Source organism: Meleagris gallopavo, chromosome 2 (genome assembly GCF_000146605.3).
Source record: "Meleagris gallopavo isolate NT-WF06-2002-E0010 breed Aviagen turkey brand Nicholas breeding stock chromosome 2, Turkey_5.1, whole genome shotgun sequence".
NCBI lineage: Eukaryota > Metazoa > Chordata > Aves > Galliformes > Phasianidae > Meleagris > Meleagris gallopavo.
Window position 1 is genome coordinate 33,570,740 of NC_015012.2, and position 18,432 is coordinate 33,589,171.

Consider the following 18,432-nt stretch of genomic DNA (forward strand, 5'->3'; position numbering starts at 1 on the left):
TTTTCCCCCCCTCCAATTCTTTCCCTAATCCCACTACGGGGTGAGTGAATGGCTGTGATACTTAGCTGCCTGATGGGTTAAACCACAACATCTGTTATCAAAACCACAGGTAAAAGGCTGGTTAAATGAAACTACAGCACTATCCTGCTCTCCTTGGCAAGCCTGATCACCTTAAGATAAACCTTATTTGTGTAAGTTTTATATGTAAATATAGCAAAGAACTTTTCTGAAGCCACCTGAATATTAATGCATTTAACTTAAGTTACAGTTCATGCTATGATCACACCTGTTCTGAAAATCCAGAAGCTCAGCATTAATTTTTTCAATATCTACATCTGTCCAAAGTATCTCATAATAACCATTTATGCTGTTTATTACAGTATCATACAATCCATACAGTTTCTGAAGAAAGGCTAACTCCTTTCTGGAAGAAAAACCATCATATTAAAAAATTAAATCAGTGATTTGGATATTTATCAGTAGTTAAATACACAGTATCTCTACATAGTATCTCTACTATTACTACCAAAATTTGAGATAGATCGATTAGATTACATTTTTTTAATCCAGAAAATAACAGTTCGTTAATAAAAGCCACATGCACAAAAAGTAGACTATACTGAATACCTATTTTTCACACCAAACTTATATAGGGGAGGTTTTGCTTTGGATTAGTTCAAAAAAACTCCAGTTCACCCAAAAGAAGTGAACATCAGCATCAACAGCCTCACCTCAAGTACTGTATGCAGTTCTGGGATATAAATATAAGAACATAAAACTAATAGAATGTCTCCAAAGGAGGTCAACAATGATGAAGAAAGTAAAAAAGGGCATGACCTATGAGGAGTGGCTGAAGATACTTGCAGAGGAGTGATGTCATTGCTGTCTGCAACTTCCTCAAGATAAGGTGCATAGAGCAAGGCACTAATCTCTTTTTCTCTAGTGACTGGTGATAGGACATAAGGGAACAGCTTAAACCTGAGTCAGGGCAAGTTCAGGTTGAATATAAGGAAAACATTCTTTACTGAGAGAGTGGCCAAGAACTGGAACAAGCTCCCCAGGAAAGGATCAATGTTCTAAAGCTTGTTGGTATTTAACAGACATATGGACAATGCTCTTAGTCATACGGTTTAACCTTCATGGTTCTCTGTGCAGAGTCTGGAGATGGACTCTGATCCTCCTGGGTTGCTTTCAACTATGGATATTTTATGATTCTACCCACCTTGAGCTGGCACTGTTGGACAAAGCAGAGTGTGCCATGGCAAGTGGTGACAATTACTCAACTTACTTCAGAACTCTGAATCTGAACCAAAATGCTAATGAAAAAACAGCCAGAAAGGGTCAGATCCTCATTTGTTTGAATCATTATCAATCACTAAAATGGCTGGTGCGGAACCCTTAGAATTTGATTCTCATTAGTACAGCTGCTCAAAAAAAAATTTAGACTTCATAAACCTCTAATGATATAAAGTCATATATGATTACACGCTGGCTTTTCCTTGTCTCTTTCTTCTTGTTACTATTTTATCTCATCACTATAATAGAATACTATACTTGTATGTATACGTGGGTATATTTTTAGGACATGGCATTCTACTTCTTTATATAGTGTGATACCTGTATTAAAATAATCTGGTGTGGTTCTGCCACCATAATATATAAATAAAATTAACTTTTATTAGGAAATTCTTTAGAATTCTAAAATTTTTGTTGATATTTTCTGAAATTAAAGTAGTGGAAACATTCCACATTTCAACATTTCCCTCCTTTATGTACCCTCTGCCTTTTTAAAATACCTAATAAGCACCTAAGACAGCTGTATTTCAATAGTTACCTGACTTTATGCAAAACTTCATAGTCTGTGACAGGCAATCCAAACAACTGTTCTCCAGAAGAGTATGTGATAAACTTTCTCCAAAGCTCATCAAAATTACTCTGAATAAATTAGGATTCATACAGACAAAATAAAAAAATACTTTACATTTTAAATTATCTACTAAGAAATCACTGAAGTTCTAAACTTGTCTTTAAAAACTTCTATTAAAAGCATATTTAAATGTCTGAAAAATAATTTTTGTATAAAATTTTTAAACAATTCTCATGTAAAGTAATACTCAAATCTATATTGAATTCAGTTACTGAAAATATATGAGAACGGCTCTGAAAGTAATGCCTCCTATTTTGTCATGCTGGGCCACAAAGTCAGAGGCAGATCTTGGTGACCTGGCAGTAGAGGTTGAACCATTCCACCAATTTGTTGCCATCTGACAAATGCCATTGTGTCAGAATGCCTCTCTGCTGCCATCTGACATGGAAGTGCATATGAAGAAAAGGTGTGTGGCTGAGTTCCTCCTCCTGAATGGAAAAAATGGCACCCACTGACATTCACTGATGCTTGCTGATTGTTTATGGAGACCAAACAGTGGATGTGACCACAAGACAGCAGGTGGTACCCTACAGTAGTGGCAACACTACAGAGACAGAGGTCATCTCCCCTGGTCTAGATTTGTGCAAGCATGGAATGCTTGTATATGAGAAGCAATAATTTGAAGAAATATTTTACAAAAATTGGATGGGAAATTAATTCCTCATCCTCCAGACAGAAAAGAAAATAATTGTATTAGCTGGTAAATTGTTCAGTATGGATAAAAACATTGGAGAATGCCAACACAATTATTTTCAGGAAAAGTGTATCTGCTTTTTAAAGCACTGGATAAACATAGGAAAGTGGAAAGAAGAATGATTTTAATAATAAGTAGTACAAGGCATTCTTTTAGCAAAAGAAATGTATCTAAAAACAATGTATCTGAAAAGCAAATTAATTTGAAGTCTCTCCATTTTCTGTTTATATTAGAGACATGTTGGGATTTAAGTACATTTTTCTACTTTGTCAGTGCTTTTCAAGAACGTTGAGTTCATTCTTACAGAATCACATACAATATGTAAGTGACTGAGAAAAGTCCTACAGAAAAAAAATTAGCAATTTATTACTATTTGCAAAGAAAAGTATTAAAAATTGAATAAAGTCAACTGGAGATCCATGATCTAAGGCCCATAACAAACAAAAATCAAGCTGAAAGGCAAATATGTAATGGAAGATGTGATGTTTACAGGAGGAGGAAAATACACTCATGTGGCTGATATGTAACTTGCCTTCTCAGCCATTTTCAAGCCATGATACTTGTTTTTCTGTTGTTTTTTCTGTTATTGTTGTTTTGAATACTGTTTCAAGCAGATAATTTCTGCCCATGAAACATGAAGCAAGTCTACACATCAACCAATTCCTCCACATTAAGGAACACAGTGCCTGATAAAATTATAGTTAACAGAATTCTACATAGAATATTAGTGAAGACTGCAATCTTTTGTTAATTTATCTTCCTAAACTTACTTTGAAAAGCAACACTGGATCTAATTTTAATTCTTTCAAAAATTAATTGTTCATTTGCTTACCTGAAAGATCTGTAGCCTATTACTAGCTTCCTGAGGTGGAATATTTGGAACCATAGGGCCTTCCTTTTAAACAAACAGTAAACAGAAACTGAATTTTAATTCCCGAAGTGACAGTGAGGTTCCAATCAACTTATGTCTGTTGGTGATGTAATACTTATAATGGTAAATCTAATAAAAGATAATATTCACTCATTGGCTTAATTGAATTGAATAGTACTAGACTCACATATTCTCATTTTTGTTAAAATTAAACAAAATCAGTGAGTGGCCCAACAACACCTTCTTGTGGTATACATCAACAACATCATATTGTGGTACAATAAAAGATATCATAATTTCTAAACGCATTTCTAAATATATATCTCATGGAAAGAATCCCCACCAGGATTGTTTTCACCTGTAGAGCTGTAGACTAAAAATGCTGACATATAACAATGCCTTTTTAGGAATCAATACATTAGTAACTCAACTATACATTCAGTAGCTCAACAGAATAGTACTCCGACATCTACATGATGCAAATAAAAAATACTGAAAAACTAAGTATAAACTGTACCAAAAAGTTCAAGTTAGTTACCGTTTCATACGATGTTTCAAAGTTTGATACATCCTCCTGAAAAACTGCAACTGATTCCAGTAAATTGCTTTTAAATTTTGGCTGAACTCGAGTCAATTCATCTTGAATTCTGATCTGACAGACAGAAGGTTAATAATGAAAGTTATTAAAAAAGAAAAAAGGAAAAAAGGAGCAGGTATCCGGAGCTACATATAAACAAAATTATTAAACTTCTAAATTACTGAAATGAATGATTTGAAGCTAAACAGGTATTACTTTTCTTTACAGTGCTACACGATCTATTTTTTAGATAAAAAGTGGAAAAAAATAAAATAAATTCTCCCTTCACCTATAAATAAACATATTTCATTATGAAGAAAGGTGAGAAGGGAACAAAAGGGTACTTCCTTCCTTCCTTCCAAAAAACCCTCTAAATCCAAAATATTACATTCCTCTTCTTCAGTGATGGTTCAGCATTTTCTTTAACAACTTCCAATACCTAAAGGAGGCCTACAAGAAAGATGGAGAGGGACTCTTCATCAGAGAGTGTAATCATAGGACAAGAGGCTAGTTTTAGATTAGATACTATGAAGAAATTTTTTACTCAGACAGTGGTGAGGCACTAGAATAAGTTGTCTAGAGAAGTTATGGATGCCCCATTCCTGGAAATGTTGTTGAAGTTGGATGGGGTTTTGAGCAATCTAGTCTAGTGGAAAGTGTTCCTGCAGACAGGAAGGGAGTTGCAAATAGAGGATCTTTAAAGTCCTTTCCAATGCAAAACATTTTTGATTATTTATTCAAAAGCTTGAGAGAAATAATCAAGAACTTCATGAAATGGAAATGAAAAAAAATACCACTTGACCTTTTGAGTCCTTTCTAGAATTATTAATATGTGTGACAAGATGTTTATTGCAATAAAATATTATATATTTCCATGTAAAAAATTTACACTTCAGGACAACATCCAATACACATTGAGCTTTGATGAATATAAAGTCTGTCCTAAACAATAAAGGTAAGTGTGAAATCATCATTTAAGGAGTAATCTTCCTGATCACATCTAAGAATGAAGCAAAAACAGGAATTAAAACAGTGGAACAAATGAGGAAAATTCCTTATTTTCTTGCAGCTTTTAAACCTCTACCTATCAGCTGTAATAATATTTAAATAGTAAAGAACTGCTTTATAAAATAAAATTAGAAAATGAACATCATATTCAATGGTATAGATAGACACTAGTGTGCAACTGAGACAAGGAGTGAGAAAATAGGATGGAGTTACAATTGGTCCTACACCACCTTTTATACTCTGAAAAACATAGAAACATACTTTTATACACTTACAGCTTTAGCTTGTAATTTATTAAAAGAATATCTGAGTGTATCAACTCCTTCTGCTTCCTCTTTTGTAACCTCAATTTCAAATGTGTTTAAAATGGCATAGGCTTCCTAGATTTAAAAAAAACAAACAAACAGAAAAACAATTCCCATATGTTACGTATATCTCAAATAAAATCTCATATAATTTAAGCATAAAATATTGATTTTTTTCTTTTAAAATAAGGTTAGAGAATGAATAAGAATGAGGTCAAAACAGTAAAAAGAATATATTTCTTTGAAAAAAAAACTTGTAAGTGTGAAATATTAGAAAAATACACAAAAGAAATTGAATGTTATATAGGAGGATTTATTATCTCAATGCTTTCTGTATTCTAATACCTCAATTTAGATTTTAATGATTTTTTTCTGAACACTGAATAACTATCCACACTAAAATAGTTAGTTAGTTATGAAATATTTTGCCATTTATAAAATCTTTATTACTGTATGTTTTTCAAACTATCAAATGCTTGTGTATGTATCATTAAATAATGAACCTATCTTTATTTCTCTTTTGCAACTTATTTGCATTCACGTAGTCTGAATACCCTCTTCTATTACTCTCTTTCTACAAACAGGGCACAAATTATTAAAAAATAAGAGAATTTTCTTATATAGTTTTCTTAAATAGTGCTGAACTCATTTTCTCTTGTTTATTTTATTTAATACCGATACATTTGATGATCATGTCTGTATCTTTAGCCTGAAAAGTAGCCTGCAGACACTCAGTCTACGAAAGAATATTCAGAACACACTTTCTTAACATAAAGCTATCAAAAATGACAACAATCCACTAAAAGTCCTTTCTGGTATCATGTAAATAGATGACTTTCACAAAGAAAATGTTGGTATTCAACAGTACAATTTCTTCTGCAAAAGTTAGATAAAAATGTACAATAAACATGTAACATTAAATTGATTGCTCCTGAGTATGACAAAAAAACCCTCCAAGTATATATAAAGCTTAATGAGCTTCTTTTATTGAGTGATATCAGGAAAACCTGAAGAATGCTGCCACTTTCTGACAGCATACAGTGATGTGTGACTTCATAAATGTATTCTGGTTACATTTGAAGGGTTATATGATCAAAATCTTTGCTTAGAGATATAGAAGAATCAGGAAGAGGATTAAATCTAATGAAGGCATACAGAAAAAGGGAGATTATTGTTATCTTCTCTCATGTTTTCATCTGCTTATTTCTGCATATATTTCTTCTTATATTGTATTTAAATTGAGTTTAATAGAGAATCTTGTTTTTTGTTCTGTATTTATACTGGATCAAGCAATGTATATTATATTGATTCATAGTTTTTAATAAAAACAGCAATAAATATTATTTTGTTTTTTATCTTCTGCCCAAATCCTTCATGACAGCAAGCTTGTTTTGTTCTGTTTATTTCATGACTCCTACTATATTAATAAAAACAAAAAATTAAAAGTCATCTTACTTCAATAGGTCCCAGAGTCATATCCATTTCTATTTTATTATCACGTATGATAGATAAAGCTTCCATTGCAAGCCTGACATCATCTAGGTCATTCAGAGGTCGAGACAATTTCTTTAAATATGTGGTTATGAATGATGTCATGTCTGTCATTTTCTTTTTATATTCCTCATTTAAATAACGACAAAGGAGTAACTTCCAGGCTTTGGCTTCAACAGATAAAGCTGTTTTCAATGGTCCTGATTTAGAAACAAAAGCAAACAAACAAAAAATTCACACAATACATATAGTTCTGTAGCACAATTAGGAAGAATGTCAGCAGAAGTGCAATCCAATTACTGTATTTTAACAGTTTCTAGTATACTGAAATACATTTCTGTTTTTGTATGGTATATCCATAAAACACAAAGGCAAGCTTATGTAATAGAACATACAAAGATGAATGAAAAAGAAAAATGTCTGCTTACAAATTTAAATCCTTAGTGATTATATTTAATTAATATATATTAAACAAGCATATGAAGATTAGTGATATTTAAATGGCTTTTATCTGTATTCTAAATGGTATCTTGGGATTTCAGTACTGGGATTTGGAATACTTCACAAGTAAAACTGCAAGGCATCTTGCAGTAATATGAAAATAAAACTCCTTTTTTTCATATCTGTAAATATTTTATTTTGAAGAATAAACCAAGTAACATGACTATTTTTTTTATTACCTTATTATGTACAAAGAAAAGAAAATATCATACTTGTGTGCAATTCAATTGGACCAAGAAGAAGAGTGGGTTTCAAATCTTCCATCTCTTGCTCAAGCATAGCATAATGAAGTATTTCTTCCCTAATTTCAGTCAGAGATGGACAACTAGCCAAAAATTGCTATGTGAAGGTAAAAAAAAAAAAAAAGCGAGTAAGTGAGTCAAGAAATTCCGTTTTTCACCTTTTTGGTAAAGCAAGTGGCAATGCTTATCCAGGAATTATTGAAAATTTATATTAATACTGTACTTGAATTTAGCCTTCCATTCACTTACTAAATTACTAATTTGCACATGGTTAGGCATGAAAATATATTCAATAATCTGTCAATAATTCTCAATCTTATTGACATATTCCAATCAAATCTAACAGAGAAACAGACATCCAAAACATATTGGTTGCCTATTTGTGAAAACAGGTGATCTTAACAGAGATTAAAAAAGAACACATGCCTGCACATACATAAAAGTTACACCACCAGTATAATGTAAAACAACCACAGTAAAACAAATTTTGTAAGCAACTCCATGAGCAGAGGAAGTCAAGAGTACAAAGGTTATGTCATTCTGAAAAGCTGCATTTTGAAAATGTTACTCAAAAGCTGTATCCAATATGTCTATATTTCATGGGTAAGCAATAAATGCTGAAAGATGTTTCATACTTCTTTTGTCTGAGAATACCCACACAGGATGAAGAAAGGAGGGACGTGTGCACAAACAGTAAATGCCCAATTATTGAGGCTTCTTTTGTAACAATATTCTTTTCTTTAGCATTATGTAGGTCAAAGTTACAATATTTATTTGGCTACACTTAAAATGCAATTACACTAACAGTACAATTATTGTGCCTGCATATAATGCATATTTCTTAGCACAAGCCACAGTGTGCCAGCCAAGAGACCAGTACTCAATCAGTAAACAAGGTGATGTAATACTTGCTGATCTATCTACAAACAATGCAATATACAGTATCTCTCTATTAAATAGAAAACTGAATTAAAATGAGGTTAAATAAAGTAGATGTGGCAGACAATTTTCTTCTATTGAATTTTAATTAAAATGCTGTTGTAGATGTGTTGTAATGTGAATATTCTGAAGTGGAATTCCCAAAATCTTATAATTACTGGAAACAATTCAGCTCAAAATAAGAGCCTTAAATATTTTCCATACAGAAAAATGAACAAGTAATCTGTACTGAAGCTGTAACAAGTTCTATGAATTGTTGTATGTATCGTGCAAGACTAGAGTTTTCTTATGGTCCTAAATCCAGAGACATACAAAGAAAAAGTTAACAAATTAAAAAAATTAAGACCACTTTATCAGCACCTATAAAGGCATAGAAACAGAAAAACCCTGCTCTCAAGCTAAAAGTAGATAGTGTGCAATCCATTCTGCTTAGGAAATATACTATCACTCCTACCACTATTGAAATCAAAAATTAAAATTTGAGCTGTTAGCTTTCTTTTCTATTCTCTTGTCCTTCATATTTTTTTTCTTAATGTTTTCTAATTTTAAATTATGAAAAGATTATTGATGAACAGTCCTGCAGGAGATTAACATTAAACTCACCTGAATTTTAGCATCTCTATCTTCTGTCCAAAGCACTTTATATTTCTGAAAATCCTGCAGAGCTTCACTAGCTATTTCTCTTATAGAATTCATAGAAGAAGAGAGGAGCACAACTAATTTAGAAACATCTTCACTTTCAGCAACACCTGAGTAAAAATTTCGAAGTTTTCTTTTCATCCCATCTTCAGCTCTTTCTGCAAAATAAAATGTAAAAGTTGTTAAAAGTCCAGTTAGTGATAGTTTTCCTCTAAACAGCAACTATACTGTTCAGTAAGGCTGAACAACCTTCTCTATGTAACTGCTTAATATATAGGTACCAGGTCAAGTGCAAGTTCAGGTTGGGCTCTATAGAGTTAGGCCATATTCAGCCTGGAGTTAATGTTTCCAAACAGAAAGAAAAGAGTCTTCTATACTCACAACTATAATTTTACTTTGTCTAGTTTAATTGCAACTAGAACATGACAAGGTCCAGTAAATATTACATGCTTTTTCCTTTTAAATTCATATAATGTTTTAAATTATTTAAACCCCTTAAAATACTGTAAATTTCTAAAATTGTAAAGATATCTCAATAAATAGTTTTTTGTTAGTCTCTAGAGATTAAAAAAAAAAAACAAATAAGAAACAAACACAAACATAAAACTTTGCCAGTTTACAGCCTTTATAAGTGCAAAAATAAAGTTTGTGTTTTGAGTCTGCACTTATCTAACTGTTGGTATCTAAGTCTTTTCAGTCTTAACTGACAGGTTAAACACTGATAGCTGCTGCTCCAGTTACACTGTCCATGCTGAAACAGGAGCTCTGTCTCCTTTGAGATTTAAAAGTAAACTCACATAGAAGGAAAATAAAATGCAATCTATCGTGTCCCTAAATATTCAATGAACTTTTGATACAATCAGAATCATTCTAGACATTGGCAGTTGTGAGATCTAATTTACCCTTTCTGTCATGATAAGTGCCTGAGCATTTTGAGGCAGATTTAGCAGAATGTTGGAGGAAAACTCACTCTTTCTGACGCTCACACTGTTTAACCAGAATATTTTATTTTAGCATGAAGACCATCAAAGGGATCTGGGCACCAGAAACAATGTCTCAGATTGACTCATCCACACCAAAAAAATCCATACATCTCCTTGACCAAACAATAATGTAATCTATCATTCTTGCATCCCTTCCTCCCTGACCATTGTTGATGAATGGTTTGATGGTGATGAAAATGGTTACTTGCTAATGTTGTATTTTGACAAAGCAGAGAAAACAGCTATATATGAGGACTGTCTTCTGCCACTTCTGTTTTTCCATCGATTACAAAGTCCCAATACTGGACCATCAGAAAGAAAAATTTTCCTCTTTGTTAACAATTTTCCAAAGGAATCATAACCAGAATATGGCATTTTCATTAGAATTCGAATTTGAATTAATTAAAAAAATCAAAATAAATCAACTTACTTTCCTCCTTTTTGGCTGATTTTCCTACTCCTGTTTTTAAACTAGATTTTAGCAAATGCTTCTGTCCCCACTGAGCAACTCCACGACTTACATCCAGAATCAGTTGAATCATACGATTGATGGCTTGCTGCATATCATCTAAACTGGGAACCATAACCTATTCAAAACAGTTGGAACACTGTTGGAAAAAAATGCAACCGACTGTCATCCTCTAAGATCTCAGCTTTACTTCTTCCACAGTGAATTGTGGAACATGCCCCAGAAGAGGATCCAGAAAATGTAATTCTTAGAGTACGTCTGCCTCAGAATTGCCTCTAAAGAAAAGAAACACACTGTACTGATCTGCCACCTATTTGTAGAGTTACACTGCAGACAAACTGTCATCCAAGTATTAGTAGCTTTTCTTTTTATTTGTTTTTACAATTCCTAAAACATTTTTATAATCTGCAATGTGTTACAAGGTTTTTTTTTCCCCTGCAACCTAGAATTATAAAGCATTAGAAACATCAGACCAAGATCTTCCTCTCTGTTTCTCTTTACCTCTAGATCCTAAATTCTGTGAGAGAGAATTGTGAGAGGGTTGATCATAAATGTGCATATGGATGCTCATCTTAAAGAATATTTAAAACTATATAACCTCTCCTTCTAAGTACTTTCATATATATGTTTTCATGCCATGCAACTTAAGGAAGACAACAATCACCTATATCACAGTGACAAAGGTTCTACTTGAATAAGTACTGATCTATTTTTTTTCTCCCAAGAGCAGTATTGCTTCAAAAACTATAAAAAGCACAGTAATTACAAAATGAATGGAACTCCATGCATTAGCCCTAATCTCAACTTATATTTTCACAATGGATTTTGTATCCAGAATTCCCAAAGCCAAACAGCTATAGATCTTATTCAGTGACCAGAGTAAAACAAGAATTCTTGATCCAGAGCAACTAGCAAACAGAACAGACTCAAAACACCAGCTCTAGTCTGCCATCCTCCACACTGTAAAAATAATAGTATGCTCCCTGGCATAGTTTGAGGTGATGTAAAATAGCACTCCCTCTCAAAAAAATACCAAACACAAAATAAATAACCAGTTACAGTTTGGAGAATAAATTATGTGGTAGCTGCTGTTTCTAAGACACAGTTTAAATATAATCTCCTAGATTTAGAAGTAAAAGCATTTGCAACAACTGTAAATAGAAGCCATTTCAGGTCAGCTGGCTTTGAAGCCAAAAGTCAGCCACTAGCCTTTTTTATTCAATATTACATGAACAGCCAGGAAGTCCCAAACACAGAGCTTTCTCAACTGCACTGTCAGAATAATGTTAATTGTAGCTTTATTCTGCTCTTCTCTGAAAATAATTATATGTAGGATAAGCTTGAGAAAAGGTACTTATCAGGTCCTCCAGAATGCTGAATAGGAGGAAGAATCTACCTGAGAGTGAGCCAGGAAAGAACAGAAAACCAACTTTTTTTTTTAAACTTCGGAACAAACACCAATCATGGGGTACACTCAGTCCTAAATGTAGTCCTTAGAAAATTACCTTATAGTTTCTTCAAGTGTAAGCCATTATTCTGAAATGATTAAACTATCCCACAGGAGTACTCAGAACTTGTATATGAACTGCTAAAAAGAGACTGTAATGTTTTACAAATCAATTTAACAGACTGAGCAGTTGCTGCATTAGAACAAGGAACATGCAAAATCCTATTTGTTAAAATAAGGTTCTGTTTCTGAATTGGTGCTGGTTCAGTAAAAGTGGACACACATCCTGTGCTGGAACAAATGCAGACACATAGTGTATTTTACCCTACCTATGAGACACATATCTTACCGCATTGGGTATAGCAAGGTGCACTTCTGCTTTTAGAAAAGAAACATTCTCTTCAGATTTGCTTGGGTGAGTAGAAAATGTTGGTCTTCTAAACGTCGTTTTGCTGAAAATAATTTTGAAACATGTCATACATACTTCAGTATGAAACACAGTCAAATTATCTTAGAAATGTCAGCTGAGCTACCAGTACAGTAGAAACCTTCATGGAGAGTTTTTACATTATTAGGGTATTAGCTATTTGACAAGTTTTATGTTTTAAGGATAAAGAAAATAGCCACAAGTCCATCATTCTGACAAGGGTTATTTTAGATATAAACACTGTTTTCTGAACTTTTTAACCAGAATATTTTCCGATTCTGGATTTCAATCTCTTAAATTAAGAATGACAGTGATTTCCCAGTGTTTTGAGTAGGGCATAAAAAGGTTTCACTGACCATTTCGTGCAACACTAAGAGTTACATAAAAATAATTTTATTTTGGTACTGCTACGGAAGAAATCTTGCATTTGCAACTCACTTTGAAACATATATTCGTTTTTTAAGACTATCCAAAGATAGTCGAGTAGCTTTCTGAAGACTATCCAGCAGCTGATGACTGAAATAGGCAACCATCTCTTTACATTTCTGCAATGAGAAAAATATACATAATTTAGTATTGTACTCAGACAAGAAGCTGAATATTATTTCAAAATATATTGGTCAAATGTAATAGTCCTAGTCTAAGGAAATTTATGAGAAACACAAGTGGAGATGTTAGGTGGGAAAACACCTTGTGAGTGAAATAAGTAAGTAAAAACTGTATGAAAAAAAGTACACATATACAAGGGTGGCTCCAACACTAATGCCTCCTTTTTTATCATGTTGGGCCACAAAGTTAGAGGCTAATGTTGATGGTATGGCAGTAGAGGTTGAACCATGGCAGCAGAGGGACATTCTGACACAATGGCATCTGACATAGAAGTGTGTATGAGAAAAAGGTGTGTCACTGAATTTCTCCATGTGGAAGAAATGGCACCCATTGATATTCATTGATGCTTGCAGATTGTTTATGGAGACCAAACAGTGGATATGACCACAGTGAGGCACTGGGAGGTGCATTTCAGCAGTGGCAACAGCAACCACTGGTCACCACCACTGGTACAGATGTTTATGAGCATGGCATGCAGGTTCTTCTTCATTGCTGGTGAAAACACATAGCTAATAGTGTTGACTATGTTAAAAAACAGTTTTTTGTAGCTGAGAAATTGCTCTATCAAATAGCATTATTATGCTCTTTCTATCTGTTGTAGTTTCCACTGACATAAAACAGGAAGTATTACTTTTGAAGCAACCTACATATAATATAACATCTGAGAAATCTCAATTTGTCTTATTTGGAAGACTGAGAGCTGGCTGAAGTCACATATGCATTCAGAAAAGCATGTGTTCAGCTCTTCACATAAGCATAAAACAAAAAAGAACCCTCTTCCCCCCCAGTTGTAAATTTTTGAACAATGCTGCGTATTCACATTTATCTTTCTTGAATAAGAGACAAAAATGGTAAAACCTCACTGTACTGGATTAAGAAGAAAACAAAAGAAAAAAAATAAAATAGGAATATGTTCTATTGGCCTTACATGGCAAGCTTTCAGTAGTGGGGAGGATGCGCTACAGAGACAGTCTTTGAGTAGAGCCCAGCACTGCCCCATGTCAGATCAGAGCCAGCTCCTACAAAAAAGGACCCACTGCTGGCCAGAGTTGAGGCACTGAGTGACACTGATTGTGCTTCAAGGAGAGCAGATTTAAGAAAGAGAAAAAACTGCTGTGCAACACAGAAGCTAGAAGAGAAGAGTGAGGAATATGAGAGAAACAGCCCTGCAGACACCAAGATCAGTGCAAAAATAGGGCAGGAGGTGCTCCAAGCACAGAGCAGATGTTCCCTGAAGTCCACGGGAGGTCAATGGTAAGCAAGCTGCCCCTTTGCAGCCAATGGGCACCATGCAAAACAGATCTCCAGGTGTGGCCCATGGAGGAGCCCACAGTACTGCAAAGCTGGTGCCTGTGGGGACCAGTGATGGAGCACTCCACTCCTGAAGGATGCATCCCACAGCACAGATCCATGTTGGAGCAGTGCATGGAGAGTTATAGCTTGCAAGAGGTCCATGTAGGATCAGTTCAGGACTTATTTATATCAATTTTATCCTCAAGATATTCAATTATACTAATTTGATCAGTCTTAAAAATAAACAAACCTCTTCTTAACACTAAATACCTCTTTAAACTCATCTTCTTTATCTTTGCCCTTCCTATCATCACCATGAAGAGCTGCAGTATCTCCATCTTCATCTTCAATACCTTCAAACATTATACGTTTTCCTTTTCCTGTAAAATAAATATATATATATATAAATGCATTTTTTAAAAACTGAAATATGTGTTCTACTTTGATGCAAACTGTCCCCCCACCTCTTTAAAATCAAAGCAATATTGCTATTAATTTTAGTAGTAACTGGATCAGCTAACTGGATGTCTTTCATATAATTTTATAGGAACCTGGTTAAGAGGTCAGCTTACAAGCTTCAGGCTAACAAACATCATACAGTACAAATGCGTGTGTAAAGACAGGTAGAAGAACATGAATATACCAGTTGAAGAGGCCAAAAATCAATATAAACTATTTAACAACATACAGAGGAGTCTCTTTTCATCAGGTTTTTTGTCCTGTTATGTGATTTTTAACTTTCTGGAGTGCTAACCCTGACCATACCTCTATACCTGAAATAAACTGAACGCAGAAGGAAAAAATCCTGGCTAAAAAAAGGGGGTCCCTTACTGATTAAACTTCAAAATACATATTGTTGTTGAAAAAAAACTACAAATACAATGCTGCAGGACCTCTAAAAATCTTTGCAGCACACCCCAGAGCAGTAGGGTCCAGTTACACTGATCAACAGTGAGCCCTGTACAAACAACTGATGGTCAGTTGACTGTACTAATTAAATTGACCAGCCAGTAGAATTTGTTTTTGTATAGGTTCCAGTGATAATTATAATAGAATGTTTTCTGTGACAGAACAATTGCTAAGAGATAGACAGTACAAAGTATTTGATGTAGTTGAAAAGAGAACACTATATTTCACTTAAAGAAAATAAGAAGTTGGAAAAAAGTTGAACAAAATGTAGAAAAAAAAAGAACAAGTAGGAGAAAGGGAACTGTAAAGTTACAAGAACAGCAGAATACTAAAAGAGTATCTTGGTAAATTTAAACAGGACAGAGTTTAATTCCAGAAACTCCATCAATAATGAATTATATGTATATTTCATACAGTAGTGACTTAACATAGGAGTCATTAATGAATGCAGAAGGGTGACAGATGAAACCATGGCCAGAAGAAGAAAACTCAAGAAAATTAGCTAAAACGGTTCAATTCTGATATGTACTAGTTAAATCTAAAGAAAAAAATATATATTTAAACAATCATAATTACCTACCTGGTGGTGCCTGCTTTTTTGAGGCTTTCTTAGAATACTTAATTTCATAATTATTTTCAAAAACAGAGATTAAGTCATGAACAGCATCTTCAATATTCATACTTTTGTGGTTCAATAATTCAGCACATTCTTTAGTATAAATCTGTTAAGCAAAAATATAAAGGAATTATTTTAGTAACACTAATAATATTTTCATTGTTCCCTTTCACGGAGAACCAAATAATTTCCTGAATATTACAACCTTCAGACAGAAACTACATCAAGGAAAGAATTCATTTCAATGAAAGAGCAACATTTTGAGGGGGAAAAAAAAAAATTGAGAAACTAAACCAAAATCTTTATTGTATTTGCAAAATTTTCAATTATAATACATTTTAATGATTTTTTTTTCAAAATTTAAAATGCGATGGCATTTTTAAAGGCCAGAAGAACTCACTGAATACTGAAGGAAGGTCAAAACCTGAATCTGGTGTAATTCAAATAAAATCATAAAGATTAGTCAAAAGGGTTTATTTGTCTGCATTAAGTTAAAAAGTCTCATTTGAAGTCAAGAAAACTTTCAAATTCTCAAATATATTTTTTGGAAAGTATTTTTAACCTTCTTAAAAAAAAACAGTTTGGAAAAAAAAGGAAAAATTAAAAAATGCCATATATATGTCCAAGTATCTTCATAAACAAACAAACAAAAAACCTATATAAAGCAATTAAATAAATAAAATTATATGTGCAATAAAATTATATATGCAATAGTACAGTGTAAGTACCTCCAATACCTAAGTATCAATTTATTAAGGCACTGCTTCTAACAGAATCAAGAATTCTTGTTCATGTATGTAAAGCACCATATACCTCATTAGAAGACAACATATCCTCTACTTTGATAGGAGCATCTACTGGTAAGACAATTAAAAGAGTATTTGATATTTCTTTTAATATTAAGTCAATCCGTACTTCACATATATCATTTACCTAGAAGGAGAAGATCATATTAGTACCATATATCTATGTGTTAAACATAATCTGTTCCTTTAGGGAGTTCTAACAGATAATACTGAAACACAATATTTTGCAGAGAGAATAAAATTTGCTCTCTCTACCATTTAAAAATCGCTGAAGAAAATCGCTGAGAAAGTGAATCATAACAGGAAGGAAAAAAACACAAAAAAATAGTGGAAGTAAAAGCACAAACTTTGAAATTCTCAAGACAAAAGAAACACATTTAAAAAAAGGAAGCAAAACAATGCCCCCCAAGTTATGGTAGTTTAAGGGATACTTATAGTGGCTAAATATAGTCTTTTTTTTTTTATATATGATTTTTTTTAATTTTTTTTTTTAAACACCTGTCAATTATCTTCTATAATTATAAGCGGACTTCAGGGAGACAAGAAGACAACAAAAATATTCAGCCTTAACACATTCTACTCCAGACAAACTGAAATGTGATCAATGAAAGAATGGATATAATACTGGAAATAATAACTGGATTGGTAAAAGCGTATATATTTACGTCTTGTACAGTATGATAAAACAACTTTAAAAAAAATTATTACTCTGCACAGTTTTGTTATAGACAGCTTACTAAAAACAACATCTTGTAATTTATATGCATCTGTCTAGGAATGGTGGGAATGTTCCATGTTGGAAAACTGAGACATACAAATGCTGAAGAGAGTGAAATCTTTAGAGTAATCTGGTGCTTTCATCTGTTTATTCACAGATTTCTGGTCATTAGCATTATATTTTGAAATTCATCTTGAGATTACTTCTACACCACAACAGCATTAATTTCTGAATGATTTTCTGTTGCTAGTTTTTTCAGCTGATAAGTCTCGGAGAGGAGATGAACGAGCAACACCAGAAAGAACTACCTCCTATGCCTAGATAACCTTATCAAAACATGGCCCCAGCACTTCAGAGTAACTTCTTTAAATTTATTTTATTCTGCTATAATAAAAGAGAAGTCTTTTCCACTATGTTACCTGTACTAGACTTAAAGAGGAACACAACATTCCCAAACTAGCAATCTTGTATAACAGAAAATACAATTTGCGATACTACTAAGAGATATCATAGTCATACAGTTCACCAGCTAAGCCAGAAATATGATCTAAACACCAAGTAGGAGAAGCATTAATACAGGTCTTCAAGTATGTTAGAAGAAATTAAAAATTGTTTGTCAGTCACTAAGGGAAAAAAAACATAGATTCATCATACAGAGAAATGTAAAGGGAAAGTATGCTTCCTTCCAATATCTTGTGAACTGCACAAGACAGTTTCATAGCATGCCTACTGTGAATGCTGTTAACACTACTGTTTCTCCACTGGTCAGCCTTTGCATAGAGGTGTCTTTTCTGCAACTGCACTCATGCAGTGCTCAAAAAAAAAAGTATTTTAAAATTAGCATAACAGTCAGAATTTGAAGACAACAGGTGGAAATACATTGTACTGAAAGAACAGAAGCAAAGATCATGCATGTGAGAGTAATTGTGGGAGAGAATCATTGAGTTCATCATTTTCCAAA

The 18,432-nt window shown here is 33.2% G+C and overlaps 1 protein-coding gene across 1 annotated transcript; it reads right to left on the reverse strand.

Moving 5' to 3' along the window:
• Positions 1-252: 252 nt before the first annotated feature.
• LOC109366362 (dynein heavy chain 8, axonemal-like) lies at positions 253-16,876 on the reverse strand. The gene is made up of 14 exons (XM_019613505.1): positions 16,761-16,876; positions 15,912-16,053; positions 14,693-14,802; positions 12,959-13,065; positions 12,443-12,545; positions 10,608-10,764; positions 9,159-9,352; positions 7,587-7,713; positions 6,838-7,073; positions 5,353-5,457; positions 4,031-4,144; positions 3,454-3,516; positions 1,835-1,935; positions 253-424 (listed from the first exon to the last, which is right to left on the reverse strand). Exons 1-14 carry the CDS (start codon positions 16,776-16,778, stop codon positions 253-255), a joined length of 1,749 nt encoding a protein of 582 aa, XP_019469050.1. The 5' UTR covers positions 16,779-16,876.
• Between the last annotated feature and the right edge of the window lie 1,556 nt (positions 16,877-18,432).

Bases quoted from the DNA above. Each gene is read 5' to 3' on its own strand.
- LOC109366362 (XM_019613505.1), bottom strand. The intron at 5,458-6,837 runs GTAAGATGACTT...TTTTAAATCTAG, and splicing joins TGACTCTGGGACCTATTGAA to GAAGCCTATGCCATTTTAAA. The intron at 1,936-3,453 runs GTAAGCAAATGA...TAATTTATTCAG, and splicing joins ATAGGCTACAGATCTTTCAG to AGTAATTTTGATGAGCTTTG.